This window comes from Pristiophorus japonicus, chromosome 11, assembly GCF_044704955.1.
Source record: "Pristiophorus japonicus isolate sPriJap1 chromosome 11, sPriJap1.hap1, whole genome shotgun sequence".
In the NCBI taxonomy this organism is placed as follows: Eukaryota; Metazoa; Chordata; class Chondrichthyes; family Pristiophoridae; genus Pristiophorus; species Pristiophorus japonicus.
Genome location: NC_091987.1, coordinates 219,828,354 through 219,847,793, shown reverse-complemented (window position 1 = coordinate 219,847,793; position 19,440 = coordinate 219,828,354). Strand labels below are relative to the sequence as shown.

At 52.9% G+C, this 19,440-nt stretch overlaps 1 protein-coding gene across 2 annotated transcripts in view; it reads right to left on the bottom strand.

Annotated features, from left to right (window-relative positions):
* The window catches only part of LOC139276498 (T-cell surface glycoprotein CD3 delta chain-like), a 61,522-nt gene that overhangs the window by 2,773 nt on the left and 39,309 nt on the right, over nucleotides 1–19,440 (bottom strand). The window contains exons 2-4 of one of the 2 annotated variants that reach the window (XM_070894607.1): nucleotides 6,116–6,139; nucleotides 3,525–3,692; nucleotides 1,481–1,612 (exon numbers count right to left, since the gene is read on the bottom strand). In XM_070894607.1, coding sequence (XP_070750708.1) covers nucleotides 1,481–1,612; nucleotides 3,525–3,692; nucleotides 6,116–6,139 — 324 coding nt within the window. Of the gene's footprint in view, nucleotides 1–1,480; nucleotides 1,613–3,524; nucleotides 3,693–6,115; nucleotides 6,140–17,160; nucleotides 17,616–18,024; nucleotides 18,078–19,056; nucleotides 19,189–19,440 lie in introns of those variants that run through there. The other variant, XM_070894606.1, reaches the window with a different exon arrangement.

Sequence of the window (19,440 nt, the reverse complement as noted above, 5' to 3'; positions counted from 1 at the left end):
CGTGCCTTCAGCTGCCTGGGCTCTAAGCTCTGGAACTCCCTCCCTAAACCTCTCCGTCTCTCTACCTTTCTTTCCTTCTTTAAGATGCTTCTTAAAACCTACCTCTTTCTCTCCTAATATCACCTTATGTGGCTCAGAGTCAAATCTCTATTTGATCACGCTTCTGTGAAGCATCTTGGGACATTTGACTATGTTAAAGATGCTATGTAAATGCAGGTTGTTATTAACCTTTACAAATCACGGGTTAGGCTCCAGTTCGAGTATTGTGGTCAGTTCTGGGCACCGCACCTTAGGAAGGATTTCAAAGTATTAGAGAGGGTGCCGAGGATATTTGCCACAATGGTCCCAGGGATGAGGGACTTCAGTGATGCGGAGAGACTGGAGAAGCTGGGGTTGTTCTCCTTCGAGCAGAGACGGTTAAGAGGAGATTTGATCGAGGTGTTCAAAATCGTGAGGGGTTTGATTGGGTAAAAGAGGAGAGGCTGTTTCCAGAGGCAGGAGGGTTGGTAACCAGAGGAGACAGATTTAAGAACCACAGGGGGAGACAAGGAGAATGTTTTTAGACAGCGAGTTGTTGTGATCGGGAACGCGCTGCCTGAAAGGGCAGTGGGAGCAGATTCAACAGTAACTTTCAAACCGGGGAATTGGGTAAATACTGGAAGGGGAAGAATGTGCCGGGCTGTGGGGAGAGAGCGGGGGAGGGGGACTGACTGGATCGCTCTCTCAAAGAGCGGCACAGGCCCGATGGGCCGAATGGCCTCCTTCTGTGCTGTATAATCCTCTGATAATTACACAGTATTTACAGTACAGAAACAGGCCATTGGGCCCACCACTCCGTGCCGGGGTTTATGCCCCACCGCTCCGTGCCGGGGTTTATGCCCCACCGCTCCGTGCCGGGGTTTATGTCCCACCGCTCCGTGCCGGGGTTTATGCCCCACCGCTCCGTGCCGGGGTTTATGCCCCACCGCTCCGTGCCGGGGTTTATGCCCCACCGCTCCGTGCCGGGGTTTATGCCCCACACCAGCCCCCTCCCACCCCTCTCCATCACCCCATCACCCCATCCTTCTATTCCTTTCTCCCTCATGTGTTTATCCAGCTTCCCCTTAAATGCATCGATACTATTCACCTCAACCCCTCCCTGTGGCAGCGAGCTCCACATTCTCACCGCTCTCTGGGGAAAGGAGTTTCTCCTGAATTCCCCGTTCAATGTATTAACGACTATCTGATATTGATGGCCCCCAGTTCTGGCCCCAACTGATACAGTCAGAAAGGAGACTGATTTACTTCCTGACCAGTTGGCTGTCTCAGGATCAGGTCCGGCTTAAGAAATCCCTCCATGTTTGGATAGACAGCAGTTAATTGTCTATCCAGATCACAGATGAAAACGGTTGTGGGACAGGAATGGCCAGAGCTGAGCCAGTGCTCAGGAAGGAGTGTTAGGGGAAAAGCTGCTGTAACAACCTTGACTGATCTCTCCCACCTTGGTGACTTGTGGATCTGTCCTGTGCCGATATAGAATAAACAGCGATGCCGATGAAGATGGTGGAGATGACACTTGCAATAAGGATTCCGCAGATCGCTCCGACGTCCATAGCCACACAATTCCTACACACTGGGATCGGGGAGAAGGGGAGCGATGCAGAGAAACTGTGAACTGTGCAATACACGGAAAAAACACATCTCCATTTATCACAACAACAACTTGTATTTAAGGGGCGCTAATTGTTTTAAGTTTGGTGCTTTGGCCCGACACTGCCGCAGGAGGCGGAAGTCAATTTCGAGTCCGGAGCGCTGCCACGGCGATACGTGCGGGGATGCAGGAGATACGGGTGAAATGCCGTACTGCTGCCGCTGAATTCCTACCGATTATGGTGATGTCAGTGATGCTCCCGGTCACAAAGCCCTGGGGCACTAATGGGTGGCTGAAATCTTTAACCTCGTAAAACGTCCCAAGGTGCTGCACAGGAGCGATTATCAAACAGAATTTGACACCGAGCCACATAAAGAGGAAGGTTTTAAGGAACCTCTTAAAGGAGAAAAGAGAGGCAGAGAGGATTAGGGAGGGGATTGAGGGCCCAGGCACCAGAAGGCATGGCCAGCAACGGTGGAGTGAAGGAGATCGATGTGCAAGAGGCAGAGACCTCGGAAGGTTGTAGGGCTGGAGGAGTTTAAAGAAATAGGGAGGGGCGAGGGGCCATCAAACGCTCTCAAGGCATGAACAGCACGGACCATCAGCCCAGCCTTGATCACCTCCAGTCTCGACTATTCCAACGCTCTCCTGGCCGGCCTCCCATCTGCCAATCCTCCCAAAACTTGAGCTCATCCAAAACACCTCCATTTTAAAATTCTAATAATTTTCAAGTCTCTCCATGGCCTCCCTCCCGATCACTGAAGGCCGTACCTTCAACTGCTTGGGCCATAAGCTCTGGAATTCTGGGAAAGTGAGCTCTTTGACCAAGCTTTGGGACACCTGACCCAATATCTCGTAATGTGGCTCTCCGTCAGATTTTCGATAATGCTCCTGTGAAGCACCCTGGGATATTTTAGTGGGTTAAAGGCACTATATTTAAATTTTCAAAACTATGCCATGCTTTGGGGAAAGTGATGGGGAGTTGGACTAGTTGGGTAACAACCAAAGATCCAACACAAACATGATGGGCCGATTGGCCTCCTTCTGAGCTGTATCTATAAATGCAACTTGTTACTAATTAAAGGCGCTATAGAAATGCAAATTGTTGTTGTTGTAAAGTGCTCTGTGACATCTTGAGGTCATGATAGGCGCTATAGAAATGCAAGTTCTTATCCCAAGGATTTTCACAGATGTCTGATAGGATCAGGAGCCCAACCCCCTCACCCTCCCACTCCCTCACCCCTCCCTTGTCCTTCCCTCACCCCTCTTTCACCGCACTCTCTCCCTCGCCCTCGCCCCACCCCACGCTCCCTCCCCCTCCCTCGCCCCCTCCCCCCCACCCCTCCACTAGCCCTTGCCCCTCCCCCTCCCTCACTTCCCTCCCTCACCGCCTCCACCATCATCGCCCCTTCCCCGCCCCCACATTCTTCCCTCCCTCACCCCCTATCTCACACCTCCCTCGATCCCTCCCCAGCCCACCCCTCCACTCAGCATCTCCCCATCTTTGTCCCCTTCCTTTTCCCCTTCCACCTCCCACCTCCCCCCTCCCCGCCCCATCCCTCGCTCCTCCGTCACTCCCTCTCTCACCCCGCTCCTCCGTCGCCCCCTCCCCCTCCCTCACTCCCTCCCCCTCCCTTTCTCCTGCCCGCCCCCTCCCTCACCCCCTCCCTCCTCCCTCCCCCTCCCTCGCCCCCTCCATCGATCCCTCCCTTGCCCCCTCCCTCCTCCCTTGCCTCCTCCTCGCCCCCTCCCCTGCCCCCACCCTCCCCCCTCCCTTGCCCCTCCCTCACCTGGTGTCTCCCCATCACAAACGATGGGTGGTATTTGCAGAAACAGAGGCATCCACACTGCCTCATCAATCTGCCCATAAATCAAACAAAAAGTTAAAACTTACGGTTGAGGTACACATAGACACTGACTTCGTCGCCGTTTGTAGAGTCACAGCTGTAAAAGCCGGAGGCAGGATCAGACACTGTCAAAATCTTTAGATTTGTTGACACTCCATTAACTTTGATATCATTGGCACAGGTCACCATGACACCATTGTTAACATCCTTAATTACTGCAAAAAATAAAAATATGATCTTGTTGACGTGTTCAGGACTCTCTCTCTCTCTCTCTGTATCTCTCTCTTTCTGTCTCTCTCCCTCTCTCGCTGTCTCTCTGTCTGTCTTTCTCTCCCTCTATCTCTCTCTCTGTCTCTCTCTCTCCCTCCCTCTCTCTGTCATAAGAACATAAGAAATAGGAGCAGGAGGCAGCCATTCGGCCCCTCGAGCCTGCTCCACCATTCAATACGATCATGGCTGATCTGATCATGGATTCAGCTCCACTTCCCGCCCGCTCCCCATAACCCTTCACTTCCTTATCGCTCAAAAATCTGTCTATCTCCACCTTAAATATATTCAATGACCCAGCCTCCACAGCTCTCTGGGGCAGAGAATTCCACAGATTTACAGCCCTCTGAGAGAAGAAATTCCTCCTCATCTCAGTTTTAAATGGGCGGCCCCTAATTCTGAGACTATGTCCTCTAGTTTTAGTTTGAGTGGAAATATCCTCTCCGTATTCACTTTGTCGAGCCCCCTCATAATCTTATAAGTTTCAGTAAGATCACCTCTCATCTTTCTGAACTCCAATATGTATAGGCCCAACCTACTCAACCTATCCTCATGTCAACCCCCTCATCTCCAGAATCAACCGAGTGAACCTTCTCTGAACAGCCTCCAATGCAAATATATCCTTCCTTAAATACAGAGACCAAAACTGTACGCAGTACTCCAGGTGTGGCCTCACCAATACCCTGTACAGTTGTAGCAGGACTTCTCTGCTTTTATACTCCATCTCTTATCTCTCCCTCTCTCTCCCTTCCTTTCTCTCTGTCTCACTCCCTCGCTCTCTCTGTCTCTCGCTCTCTCTCTCACCCTGGTCTTTACTGTCTATCACACGCCACCTCTGGCTCACATTTCACTCTGGCCATGGACCGGCAGCAAGTTTCACACAATAAACGATAAGGGGAGCGGGCGGGAAGTGGAGTTAAGTCCATAATCAGATCGGCCATGATCTCATTGAATGGCGGAGCAGGCTCGAGGGGCCGAATGGCCGACTCCTGCTCCTATTTCTTATGTTCTTATGTAAACTTTGAATAAAAACACCAATAAACCCACCGGTTACTGGGCCGGTATCCAAGTGCAGTGGTTGGTGAGTTAGAGCCACCAGATCCCCGGGGCTGTGCCGAGCTCCGCAATCCCTGCTGGTTCAGCCTGTGGAATGGTCCACTCCGGTGAACGCGACGGAGGGCAGAGCAATGCAAGATACCTCCCCTCCCCTCCCCCCCTTCTCCACCCCTCCCCCTCCCCCTCTCCCTACTCCCCCTCTCCTCCCACCCCTCCCCACTCTCTCTCCTCCCCCTCTCCCTACTCCCCCTCTCCTCCCACCCCTCCCCCTCTCCCCTTTCCCCCTCCCCATCCCACCTCCTCCTTCCCCCTTCCGCCCTCCCCATCCCTTCTCCCCTCCCCCTCCCTCACCCCTCCCCCTCTCCCCTCCTCCTCTCCCTACTCCCCCTCTCCTCCCACCCCTCCCCACTCTCTCCTCCCCCTCTCCCTCTACCTCTCCCTACTCCCCCTCTCCTCCCACCCCTCCCCCCTCTCTCTCCTCCCCCTCTCACCCCTCTCTCTCCTCCCCCTCTCCCCATCCCCTTTCCCCCTCCCCATCCCTCCCTCCCATCCCCCCTCCTCCTTCCCCCCTTCCGCCCTCCCCATCCCTTCTCCCCTCCCCCTCCCTCTCTCCCCTCTCCCTTTCCCTACTCCCCCTCTCCTCCCACCCCTCCCCACTCTCTCCTCCCCCCTCTCCCTCCCCCTCTCCCTACTCCCCCTCTCCTCCCACCCCTCCCCCCTCTCTCTCCTCCCCCTCTCCCCCTCCCCATCCCTCCCTCCCATCCCTCCCTCCTCCTTCCCCCCTTCCGCCCTCCCCATCCCTTCCTCCCCTCCCCTTCCCTCTCCCCCTCCCCCTCCCCCTCTCCCTACATCCAATCTTTACAAAGGAGCCAGAAATTGGATTTGGGCCAGTGCGGGTCAATGGGCCCCAGGCTTGCGGTGCTGACCGAGGGGGTGACAAAGCTTCTGGATTAGAGTGTGACAGGGAGACAGAGTCTGTGAGCATTTCTGAGCAGGTTTATTTTGCCAAACAAATTACTTGTGGTTCTATGAGGAACTGACCAGGTTTGAGGATGAGAGAAGTTTAGATTTCAGAAAGAGTTCTGCTGCCTGCCACACAGACGGATTAATCCAGGTCGAAGGTCAATAGGCCACTTTCTGAGGGCCATTGCAGGTTGGAGACAGCGGAGAATGCCGGAGCGGAGAATGCCGGAGCGGAGAGCGCGGTTCGGGAGCAATGCCGGCCGGGGCTGTTACTGATCACCCTGTGGGGCTTGGACCATCTGTGCGATGTGACCGAGCAGGTGCCCTGTTGTTGTATAACATGAGAACTCACCAATCGCCTTCGCAGAAACAGATCCTGGGAAGTAAAAGGAGAAACATGTTATTGCCGGACTCCAGGAGTGAGTGAGCTGGTTCACAGTGACACACCTGGAATAGACCCTCCCTCCACACAGCCTCATCGGCCCAAACCTCCACTTTCTCCAAAGTGAACAAAAGAATTGGGCCAGACACCCCGATCGTCAGCAACAAACACTGCAACAACTTCACTACTTGTATTTATATAGCGCCTTTAACGCAGTAAAGCATCTTAAGGCATTTCACGGGAGCGGAATCAGACTGAATTTAACACCGAGCCACACAATGATTTTCGGGCAGATGACCATAAACTTACTTAAGGGCAGGTTTAAGGAACATCCTAAAGGAGGAGAGAGAGGCGGAGAGGTTTAGGGAGGGAGTTCCAGAGCTTGGGGCCCCGGCAGCTGAAGGCCCGGCCACCGATGTTTCTCAAAATTCATCGGCAAGTGGATGGGATTGGGGAGGGGGAGGGGAGGGGAGGGGGGTTGTGGAGAAGAGGAGGGGTAAAGGGGGAGGATTGGAGGAGGGGATGCGAGAGGGGGGGAGGGAGAGGGGATGGGGTGGGGAGAGGAGGGGGACGGGAGGGGAGAATGAAGAAGGGTCGGGGCAGGGGAGGGGATGTGGAGGGGAGGGGATTGGAGGTGAGGGGAGGGAGAGGGCGTAGGGGAGGGGAGGGGGAAGAGGATGGGAGAATGAGGAGGGGATGGGAAGGGGAGAGGAGGGGGAGGGGCAGGGCAGAGGAGGGGAGGGGAAGGTGAGGGGAGGAGTTGGGGAGGGTGAGGGGTCGGGGAGAGGAAGGGTACGGAAGGAGAGGGGGAGGGGAGGTTGAGGGGAGGCCCTGGATCACCTGAGTTGTGAGGCTTGCTCTATTTTGAATAAAATTAACTTAGTAACTAATATAACTATTAGCAGCTCCCAATCATCAGGCACAGAGGAAACGGGCCTTTTGTTTTATAAATCTTTGTTTACAGGTGCGAGAGTTTGTGACAATGTGCTGAGACACGGGATGATGGAAGGTGGTGACTACAGTTAGGGTGAGTGGAGCTCTCTCTCTCTCTCGGGGGCTGAATGCCCTCCTGTTGCCCCTCACCGGGGGCACAGCGTGTTATTGGGACACAGACAGGAGAAGCAATCCCCAATATCGATCGCAATGTGCCCAGAAATTGATTGTTGATCAAACCCTCCCTCATCCCTTGGAGTCAGTGTGTTTGAACCTTGTTCTGTATCAGAGACTGTTTATTGCATCCACCCAACAGCAGCCTAATCCGCCCCCCCACAGGTGGGTGCACCCACCCACATTCCCCCTCCCCCTCCACTCTTCCCCTCTCCCCCTCCCTCCCCTCACCCCCTCCTCTCCCGCTCCCCCTCCCCTCCCCCTCCGCTCTCCCCCTCTCTACCCTCCTCTCCCCTCTCCCCCTCGCTCCCCTTGCCCCCTCCTCTCCCCTCTCCCCCTCGCTCCCCTTTCCCTCTCCTCCTCTCCCCTCCACTCTTCCCCTACCCCCTCCTCTCCCTCTCGCTTCACCCCTCCCCTCTTGCTCCCCACCCCCTCCATACTCCCTCCTTCCCCTCCGCTCTTCCCATCTCTACTCCCCTCCGTTCCCACCCCTCGTCTCCCTCTCTGCCTCTCCCTCCGCCCTCCCCTCCCTTCCCCTGAAGGTTAACCAGACTCAGTCAGGAACAGTTTCTGCCGCTCAGTCTGAATACGTGGTCTGTGTGAGGTCACATTCCACAATAACTGTTTCTCGCTGCACAGATGCTGCCTGACCTGCTGAGTATTTCCAGCACAAAATTTTAATTTTCAATTTTAGATTGCCAGCAGCCGCAGTATTTTGCACGAGTTATCCCTCCACCACCGGCGTCCCCTGGCTGCAGTGTGCACCATCCCATTCACTCCCTCCAACACCGGCGCACCGTGGCTGCAGTGTGTACCATCTACATTCACTCCCTCCACCACCGGCCACCCCTGGCTGCAGTGTGTACCATCTACACTCACTCCCTCCACCACCGGCGCCCCCTGGCTGCAGTGTGCACCATCTACATTCACTCCCTCCACCACCGGCGCCCCCTGGCTGCAGTGTGTACCATCTACAAGATGCACTGCAGCAACTCGCCAAGGCTTCTTCGGCAGCACCTCCCAAACCCGCGACCTCTACCACCTAGAAGGACAAGGGCAGCAGGCGCATGGGAACACCACCACCTCCACGTTCCCCTCCCAGTCACACACCATCCTGACTTGGAAATATATCGGCCGTTCCTTCATCGTCGCTGGGTCACAATCCTGGAACTCCCTCCCTAACAGCACTGTGGGAGCACCTTCACCACACGGACTGCAGCGGTTCAAGAAGGCGGCTCACCACCACCTTCTCAAGGGGCAATTAGGGATGGGCAATAAATGCCGGCCTGGCCAGCGATGCCCACATCCCGAGAATGAATATATATTTTTACATTTCCAACTTTCAGTAATCATTTTCGAGTCGAACGAATCTCAGAAAATCAATAATTATTTTAAATCTGTACAGGGTATTGATAAGGCCGCACCTGGAGTACTGCGTGCAGTTTTGGTCACCTTACTTAAGGAAGGATATACTAGCTTTGGAGGGGGTACAGAGACGATTCACTAGGCTGATTCCAGAGATGAGGGGGTTACCTTATGATGATAGATTGAGTAGACTGGGTCTTTACTCGTTGGCGTTCAAGGATGAGGGGTGATCTTATAGAAACATTTAAAATAATGAAAGGGATAGACAAGATAGAGGCAGAGAGGTTGTTTCCACTGGTGGGGGAGACTAGAACTAGGAGGCACAGCCTCAAAATATGGGGGAGCCAATTTAAAACCGAGTTGAGAAGGAATTTCTTCTCCCAGAGGGTTGTGAATCCGTGTAATTCTCTGCCCAAGGAAGCAGTTGAGGCTAGCTCATTGAATGTATTCAAGTCACAGATAGATAGATTTTTAACCAATAAGGGAATTAAAGGTTACGGGGAGCGGGCGGGTAAGTGGAGCTGAGTCCACGGCCAGATCAGCCATGATCTTGTTGAATGGTGGAGCAGGCTCGAGGGGCTAGATGGCCTACTCCTGTTCCTAATTCTTATGTTCTTATGTTCTTATGTTCTTATGTTCTAAATCTAAAAGGGATTTCGAGACAAACTCTGGAATCTTTCAGCCTCAGACAGATATTGTCTTTTCGTTCAGTATAAACCAACCCTACATGAAGGTTCTTAACCCTCTCGCTCCTGGATGGCGGCTCGTCACTGGGGTGGCTGTGTGTGACAGCAGCTCTTCGTACCGTCCTGTGCTGAGACGGGATGTGAGGGAGGAGCTCACTGCAGAGCTCGGCTATGAGTTGGTGCAGAATCTGGAGGAGTGCAGTCTGTATTCACCTTACCACAGACCCCCTGCACTGTTATGTATCTTACATTATTATATATAACTGTATCCTAGTATGCTATACATGACTGTAATAAGATATGACCTGTAACCACCAGCATACCTTACCACCAGGGGTGCACTTGCAAGAGACAGGTATATAAGGACAGGTCTCAGGCAAGTGCAGCATTCCAGAGCTGTGAAATAAAGGTGCAGGTCCAGAGTGACCTTGACTTCACTACATGCCTCGTGTGAATCTGTACTGAGGGGACAGGACTTTACAGTGGCAACGAGTTACGGGATTACAGAATCCACAGAATGGCGAACAATGGATCAGATGAAAAGTACAATGCGGGAGACAATTGGGAGGACTTTATATAAAGGCTCCAGCAAAGCTTTGTAACCAAAGACTGGTTGGGCGACGATAAGGCAGACAAGAGAAGAGCCCATCTCTTGACCAGCTGTGGCTCGAAAACATACGCTTTAATGAAGGATCTGTTGGCACCCGAGAAATCAGCAAGCAAGTCGTTTGAAAAATTGAGCACATTGGTAAGAGACCACCTGAAGCCAGCGAGCAGCCTACACGTGGCCAGACACAGGTTCTACAACTACAGACGCTGTTTGGGCCAGAGCATACCCGACTTCGTGGCGGAACTTCGGAGGTTGGCTAGTTTATGTGAGTTTTCCGATGAACTGAGGAGAAAAATGCTGAGAGACTTTTTCATTGAAGGAATAGGCCATGCAGGCATATTCCGAAAGCTCATAGAGACCAAAAACCTGACCTTAGAGGCAGCAGCACTGGTTGCACAGACATTCTTGGTAGGGGAAGAAGAAACGAGGTTGATTTACAATGCAGGTACGACAACTAACGAAATATTGGAACAAGAAGTTCACAGCACTAAACAAGCTGCTACCCCCACACACAGACAAAATCGGGAGAACAGGTTCTCGACAGCAGGCAGAAGCCATCAAGGGCCACAGGAACGGCCGTTCACACCTCATCAACCCACAATGCGAGCAATCAACTACAAACTGAGAGAAGCTCAAGAGAGATCAGCCAGACGCAGCTTATTCTTTGGGAACTCTTTGAACAATGGAACAGGTCTGTGCTGGAGGTGTGGGGATGGACACTCATCAAGGGGATATTGATTCCAGCAGGCTGTTTGCAAAAATTGCGAATATACAGGGCATTTGGCCCGCATGTGCAAAAAAATGGCAGCTCAGCTGGTATACGAATCGGATGGGTCGGAAAGCGGACCAGAAGATGGTGGGGACAGTACCCGGGACACCGATGTACAGCGGGTCAACACGATCAATGGCCGCTGCTCCTACAACAGGACGCCTCCTATAATGATGAGGGTCCTACTCAACGGGATATCTGTCAACATGGAGCTGGATACGGGAGCGAGTCAATCTCTCATGGGGGCTCAACAATTTGAACAACTGTGGCCGCATAAAAGAGACAGACCAAAACTCACAAGGGTCGACACTAAACTAAGGACCTATACCAAAGAAATCGTACCAGTCCTCGGCAGCGCCACGCTCTCTGTCACACACAAAGGGACAGTGAACCGACTTCCCCTGTGGATTGTCCCCGGAGACCCCCCAGCACTGCTGGGGAGAAGCTGGCTGGCAAAACTAAACTGGAAATGGGATGATGTCCATGCCATGTCATTAGAGGAACGGACCTCCTGCTCAACAGTTATAAAGCGATTTGAACATCTCTTTCAGCCAGGTGTGGGCACTTTCAAAGGGGCCAAAGTCAAAATCTACATCACACAGGATGCTAGACCGGTCCATCACAAGGCCAGAGCTGTACCCTATGTGATGAGGGAAAAGATTGAACACGAACTAGACAGGCTTCTGCGGGAAGGCATTATATCACCTGTGGAATTTAGCGACTGGGCAAGTCCCATCGTCCCAGTCATGAAGCCTGATGGATCCGTACGAATCTGTGGGGACTACAAATCTACCATAACCAGAGTCTCCCTACAGGACCAGTACCCGCTGCCCAGAGCGGAGGACTTATTTGCCACTTTGGCTGGAGGTAAACTTTTCTCAAAATTAGACCTCACATCTGCGTATATGACGCAAGAATTGACCGAGGAATCCAAGCTACTCACCATCATCAACACACATCGAGGCCTTTTCATGTACAATCGATGCCCATTCGGCATCAGGTCGGCAGCTGCCATATTCCAGCGCAACATGGAGAGTCTGCTCAAGTCCATCCCGGGGGCGGTTGTATTTCAAGACGACATACTTATCACGGGCAGGGACACCGACTCCCATCTCCGTAATTTGGAAGAAGTACTAAAGCGGTTGGATCGGGTAGGCCTATGAGTCAAGAAATCCAAGTGCCTGTTTCTCACACCCGAGGTTGAATTTTTGGGCAGAAGGATTGCCGCTGATGGAATCCGCCCAACAGAGTCCAAAACAGAAGCAATTCGCCTGGCACCCAGGCCCCGGAATGTCTCTGAACTGCGCGCCTTTCTCAGGCTACTCAATACTTTGGGAACTTTATGCGGAACTTAAGCACACTGCTGGAGCCTCTCCATGTGCTACTCAGGAAGGAGTGCGATTGGTTTTGGGGGGACGCCCAGGAACGTGCCTTCAATAAGGCACGCAACCTTCTGTGTTCCAACAGAACACAGTTCTCACATGCGATGCTTCAGCGTATGGGGTCGGGTGCGTTTTGCAACATGTCAATAGTGCAGGCAAATTACAACCCATAGCTTATGCCTCCAGGTCACTTTCGCGGACGGAGCGCGGGTACGGAATGGTAGAGAAGGAGGCGCTTGCGTGCACCAATACCTTTTCGGGGCCAAGTTCGCGTTAGAAACCGACCACAAGCCCCTCACGTCCCTCCTATCCGAGAGCAAGGCAATAAACGCCAACGCCTCGGCGTGAATTCAACGGTGGGCACTCATGCTGGCGTCCTACGACTATACCATAAGGCACAGACCAGGCACAGACAACTGTGCTGACGCGCTCAGCAGGCTACCCCTGGTGACCACGGAAGGGTCTGACGAACAGGACTGTGAGATAGTCATGGCAATCAATGCCTTTGAGTCCACAGGTTCGCCCATGACGGCTCACCAAATCAGAGCCTGGACGGCCAGCGACCCCACGTTATCTTTAGTAAAAAGATGTGTCCTAACCGGTGACTGGGCAGAGGCTCGCGATGCCTGCCCCGAGGAATTAAAACCCTTTCACAGGCGCATACATGAGCTATCACTATAAGCAGACTGCCTGATGTGGGGCAGCCAAGTAGTCATGCCTCTGCGAGGCAGAGAGGCATTTGTCCAGGAGCTCCACTGCGAGTACCCGGGGATCGTTCTCATGAAGGCCAAAGCCAGATCCCACGTCTGGTGGCCTGGTATTGACGCGGACCTGGAGCTCTGCGTCCGAAGGTGCACCATTTGTGCCCAACTCAGCAATGCCCCCAGGGAGGCTCCACTGAGCCCCTGGCCCTGGCCTACCAAACCGTGGTCGCGAGTGCACGTAGACTATGCGGGCCCATTCATGGGCAAAATGTTCCTCATAGTTGTAGATGCATTTTCAAAGTGGATCGAATGCACTATTTTAAACTCGAGCACAACCTCCACCACTGTGGAGAGCCTCGCAATCATGTTTGCAACGCACGGAATCCCTGACAATGGTCCGTGCTTCACCAGCGCAGAATTCCAAGACTTTATAATTGACCACGGCATAAATCACGTCAAGATGGCACCGTTCAAGCCGGCCTCCAACGGCCAGGTGGAGAGAGCAGTGCAAATCATTAAACAAGGCATGCTTAAAATCCAAGGTCCCACGCTGCAGGGTCGCCTGTCGCGACTGCTGCTGGCATACAGATCTCGTCCGCACTCATTGACTGGAATCCCCCCGCGCAACTGTTGATGAAAAGGACTTTAAAAACAAGGCTCCCATTGATCCTCACAGACATGCACAAAATCGTTGAGGCAAAGCGCCGTAAGCTGACTGAGTACCATGACAGAAATTCGAGGGGGAGATGGAATGAGATAGGGGACAAAGTGTTTGTACTAAACAATGGCAGGGGTCCCAAATGGCTTGCAGGGACAGTGACGGGCAAGGAAGGAAACAGGCTACTGGTAGTACAAATGGACAATGGCCAAACCTGCCAGGGCATGTCGACCAAGTCAAAAGCAGATTTACCAACAGCACTGCGGAACCAGAGGCAGACAACAATGTGGAACTCGCACCACACCTGGTGGACAGACAGAGGGAACAACCTGAGGAAAGGGCAATCCCAACAGACAGCCCAGGGGAGTCAACAACAATCACACCAATCGAAACAGACAGCCCAGGCGAGATACCAGCAACCACACCCAAAGAAAAACAGACACCAAGGCAAACAACTGAACCACAACTCAGACGCTCCACGCGAGAGCGTAGACCACCTGAGAGACTGAACTTATAAAGACAATAAGACCTTGGGGGAGGGTTATGTCATGTATCTTACATTATTATATATAACTGTATCCTAACATGCTATACATGACTGTAATAAGATATGACCTGTAACCACCAGCATACCTTACCACCAGGGGTGCACTTACAAGAGACAGGTATATAAGGACAGGTCTCAGGCAAGTGCAGCATTCCAGAGCTGTGAAATAAAGGTGCAGGTCCAGAGTGACCTTGACTTCACTACATGCCTCGTGTGAGTCTGTACTGAGGGGACAGGACTTTGCATGCACCATCTACTTACTAAATACAAAGTGGGGTACGAGAGGTGCAGCTGACAGGAGAGGCACTGCCGTATCAGCAGGAGATGGGGTAACATCACCGGGGACAAAGATATGTCACTCTGTTTCTTTCTCGCTTCAGTTTTTTCCCCACTTTCCCAACTCTCGGAGGGTTTAATCCCCACCGATACTTGACTGGTTAATGTGCTGGTTTAAACATTCCTTTCCACATGATTGTGTTTAAACAGGTTAACGGAGAGATAGAACCGCCATAATGGAAGCAAATCGAAAAGGCAAAACTGGAAAATGATTGAATTAGGAGAGTGGGACAAGGAGACAGATTCAAACTGGAAAATTTAGGATTAATATCAGGAAATTCTACACAGAGTGATTGACATGGGACGACTCCGAGATAGAATGATGATGAGGACAATTGAGTCGTACAATGGGAACTGTTAAGCTCTGGATGTGTGACATGGGATCGGGCAAACTGGTTTAGTGAAACCAAGAAAAATTCCTTCACACAGTTCCTTCAGTGTTTGTGTAGAATGAGCCAAACTCACCGGTGTTTCTGGACAGAGACCCTTATTAATTCCATCTAAAACCATTCATGATTTTAAACACCGTCATTAAATCTCCCTTTAACCTTCTCTGCTCCAAGGAGAACAACCCCAGATTCTCCAGTCTATCCACGTTACTGAAGTCCCTCATCCCTGGAACCATTCTCATCAATCTCTGCACCGTCTCCAAGGCCGCGACATCCTTCCTAACGTGCAGGGCCCAGAATTAAACCCAATTTACTGAAAGCAAACATACCTTCAACACTCAGGAACTGAATTGTGGCCATTTAACACACACCACCGCACAACGGAAATTAAACACAGGAAAATTAAACACAGGAAAATTAAACACAGGAAAATTAAACACAGGAAAATTATCGCAGCTTTTTGCAAAATCTTTACAGGTGAGGAATGACATCTGGCCCATCTTAATTCATCCATCCAGAAAGATCCACCATTGCCCGCTGCACTGATTCCCGGGTTGTGTTCACAATCTTCAGTCGCAGAGTTCACTCCACATATTGACGACTGTTGGTTGGAGAATTCCTGATATCAGTCTTAAAATGACCTTTGCTGCTTTAATCCTGTTCTCTCCTCGCGGTATAATCTGAAGTAATATTCAGGGTTAACTTTCCATTCCCTTAACTATCTTACATCCCTTGGCTTGTGCCCACAATCAGACCCCCTGCTCTGTACTGCCTCCCATCGTTGAATAGCTCTCCTATTGCTGCGACCAGATACGGTGTGTGAGGTGGGCCTGACCAGAGCCCAGTACAGAGTGACCACAACGCCCCTGACTGGCACTCCGTGGTTTTGGTTGTACACCCATTGTGTATGGACATGTTTACAGTCGAGTTCACTCAGTCAAAGCCGGGCGAATTTCTCACCATAACTCGTTAATGGGCCTTCTGCCAACGTTACACTGGCAGAACTCACGGGAGGGCCAGCCGAGGAAGTTTCACCCCTCGAGACGTTCAGAGACTGGAGCAGGAGTTTGTTCTGTGACAGCGGTTTATTGATAGTTAGACATACAGATGATCAGAAACAGAAGTCAACGGTCTGAACCACAGAGGCAGAGTTTGTCCCTGGCACAGTGACAAAGTGGATCTCCGTACAAACACTCTCAGCGAATAGCACATGCAAAATAAAATCCTAGCCTGTGCTGGCATCAACGGCTCGAACATTTCCTGCCTTTCCCAAAGTCCCAATTCCTTTTCCTTTTCCCAGTTAGAGGGTCAGTTGCTGGCTGCTGACCCCCAATCCCAGTCCCAATCCCATTCCCAGTCCCACTCCCAGTCCCAATCACAATCCCAATCACAATCACAATCCCACTCCCAGTCCCAATCCCAATCCCAATCACAATCACAATCCCACTCCCAGTCCCAATCCCAGTCCCAATCCCACTCCCAGTCCCAATCACAATCACAATCACAATCCCACTCCCAGTCCCAATCCCAATCCCAGTCCCAATCCCAATCCCGTTCCCGTTCCCAATCCCAGTCCCAATCCCAATCCCGTTCTCAATCCCATTCCCAATCCCGTTCTCAATCCTGTTCCCAATCCCATTTCCGATTCTATTCCAGTCCCAATCCCAATCCCAATCCCATTCCAATCCCATTCCCAGTCCAGCGCAGCTCCAGCCCCTGGGAGGGGGGTTTCTCGTTCCCCAGCATCATTGCTCCCGCTTCTGTCCCTGGCAATTGCCGCCTGCTTTCCAGACCGTGGGCTGCGTGAGGAGGAGTCACAGACATGAGGGGTGACACAAGGGGTGACACAAGGGGTGACACGAGGGGTGACACGAGGGGCGACACGAGGGTCAGCGACAGAATGAGCTGGGACACGATGTCCAACTGCGGGTCAGCAATGAGCCTTTAGCCGGTTCCGGGGTCAAACCATCGGTTCCGTTGGCGGACAACACGTTGCTGAAAGGGTTAAAAATATCCCGTGTTTGGGGGGGGGGGGGGGGGCACGGATTGAAAACCGCTCGGATTCTCATTGAAAAGCTGCATTGTCGCCTTTGCTCACCGCGGGCGGAGCTGACTGGGTCCCCGGGAACCGAGTCGGGCCCCTGGACCCTGACCCCGGCCCCTGACCCCAGCCCCCAGCCCTGACCCCGGCCCCTGACCCCAGCCCTGACCCCCCCGGCCCTGACCCCGGCCCCTGACCCCAGCCCTGACCCCGGCCCTTGGCCCCAGCCCTGACCCCCCGGCCCTGACCCATGGACCCTGACCCCTGGCCCCCGGACCCTGACCCCCAGCCCTGACCCCCGGTCCCTGACCCCAGCCCCCAGCCCTGACCCCTGGACCCTGACCCCAGCACTCGGCCCCTGACCCCAGCACTCGGCGGGGAGCGGGTGGAGCCAGGGAGAGGGAACTGGTCCCAGCTCTCGGCAGCTGTGGTCAGGTGGGAAATCCTCGCTCAGGCCTCAGGCCTCGGTTATGGTCACGGGCCGGGCCCTCGTTGACCCTGCGGAGCCTGAGCTGCGGTTTGATCCTTGGCCAGCTTGGGACAGGCATCGGCCCCACCTGTGATCGCCAGCCACACTGGTCAGAGGGAGCAGTGGCTGAATCTGTGGTGCTGGATTTGAGGTCGGGGCGGGGAAAGGGTTAAAGGGCGAGGCCGAGCTCAGGAACAGTTTATGAGTTTGCTGGGGTCAGTGTCCGAGCCTGGAGTCTGTCTGTTTCTGGTTATCCGAGTGTGTAGCGTTAATATCACACGTTAATATCACATTAATATCGCAGTAAAGGGCTGACGGAGGAAAGCCTCTCCCACAAGCTGCTGGCGGATTCACTTCTTGCGATGCCCCAGGCTGCTGTATGGTTGCCGCTCACTTTCATTAATTCCCTGTAACCGAGAGGGAAGCAGTTTAGAAACACACACAATCCAGAAACACACCGGACTCTCCCCCTCCGGCTCTCAGGGCCCCGACTCGCACTGGGGTCCAGCCCCCTGGGATTTGCCCCCATTCCCGATCACCATTCACAAAACCCCATTCCCGACCCCATTCCCCATTCCCGACCCCATTCCCAAACCTCATTCTCCATTCCCGACCCCATTCCCCAACAGCCACACGCACCTCCGAGCCGGATGCAGTGCCAGCGGCTCAGTTTCACACCGGGCGGGCCATTTACTCATTGAGCTATGGAAGGGATTTTTGGACCAATTCCAGTTATTGCTGCCTGCAATGAGCTCTCAGTTACCAGCCCAACATGACACCCCACGGCTTTGACATTTCAGATTAAGCCACACTTACTGAGTAAAGCGCATTGTTGGCCTCGTTCAACACCAGCATCTGTCGGTCCGAAGCTGCAGAAAAACACAGAACTCACAAATCTGAAACAAAGACCTGCATTTCTATAGCGCCTTTAACCAGCTCAGGATGTCCCAAAGCACTTTACAGCCAATGACGTACATTTGAAGTGTAGTCACTGCTGTAATGTAGGAAACAAGGCAGCCAATTTGTGCACAGCAAGCTCCCACACACAGCAATTGGATACTGACCACATAATCAGTTTTTGTGATGTGGGTTGAGGGATAAATCTTGCCCCAGGACACCGGGTAGAACACTCCTGCTCTTCGAATAATATCCATGAGATTTTTATGTCCACCTGAGAGGGCAGACGGGATCATGGGTTGTCATCTCATCTGAAAGACAGCCCCTCCGACAGTGCAGCATACCCTCAGCATTGCCACTTCTACAGTGCGGCACTCCCTCAGTACTGCTGCTCCAACAGTGCAGCACTCCCTCAGCATAGCCCCTTCTACAGTGTGGCACTCCCTCAGTACTGCTGCTCCAACAGTGCAGCACTCCCTCAGTACTGATCCTCCATCAGTGCGGCGCTCCCTCAGCACTGCCCCTCCGACAGTGCAGCACTCCCTCAGTACTGCCCCTTCGACAGTGCGGCACTCCCTCAGTACTGCCCCTCCGACAGTGCAGCACTCCCTCAGTACTGCCCCTCCAACAGTGTGGCACTCCCTCAGTACTGGAGCAGAACGTGAACCCATGACCTTCAGACTCAGAGGCGAGTGAGCTGAGGCACCTCGGCTGTAATATTATGGAGGTCAGTTGTTCCTGACGGATGTTGTGTGTGAACAAACCATTGCCCAGGCGACTCCTGCCACATTCCCCCCCCAATGTGGAATTTAGGCTCCGGTGTGATTGGACATTGGATGTGTCAAAGCCTTCTATGGTCGAATAGCCTGATAAAGCCCCTGAGTTATGAGCTGTCCCCAATTCGCTCACAGCTGGTGTACAAAGATGAGAACAAGGCGTCTCTGAGCTTACCTTGGTGGATCTTGACCTTGGCGGGAATGGAAATGAAATAAACGGCCACAGCGATGAGAATTGTGGCGACGAGATCTCCGATCACAATCCCCACTATCGTCCCCGGCTCAATATCCACACAGTTACGACAAACTGGAACCGGTCATAGAATACAGGGGTCAAACTGGGTCAAACCGGGTGATAGGTCCTTACTACACAGTATAAATGCACACGAGGCCCATGCTTGAGAGAAGGTCAGTCTGTGACCTGTCCTTTATTCCTTAGCACTCAAGTGATGAAGGTGGGTGGAGCTTCCCCTTTTGTACCTGAAGGTCCAGGTTAGGAGTGTCTCCCACCTAGTGGTCAGTGTTCTCACGGTGTACAACTTAGGTCAGTTTATACATG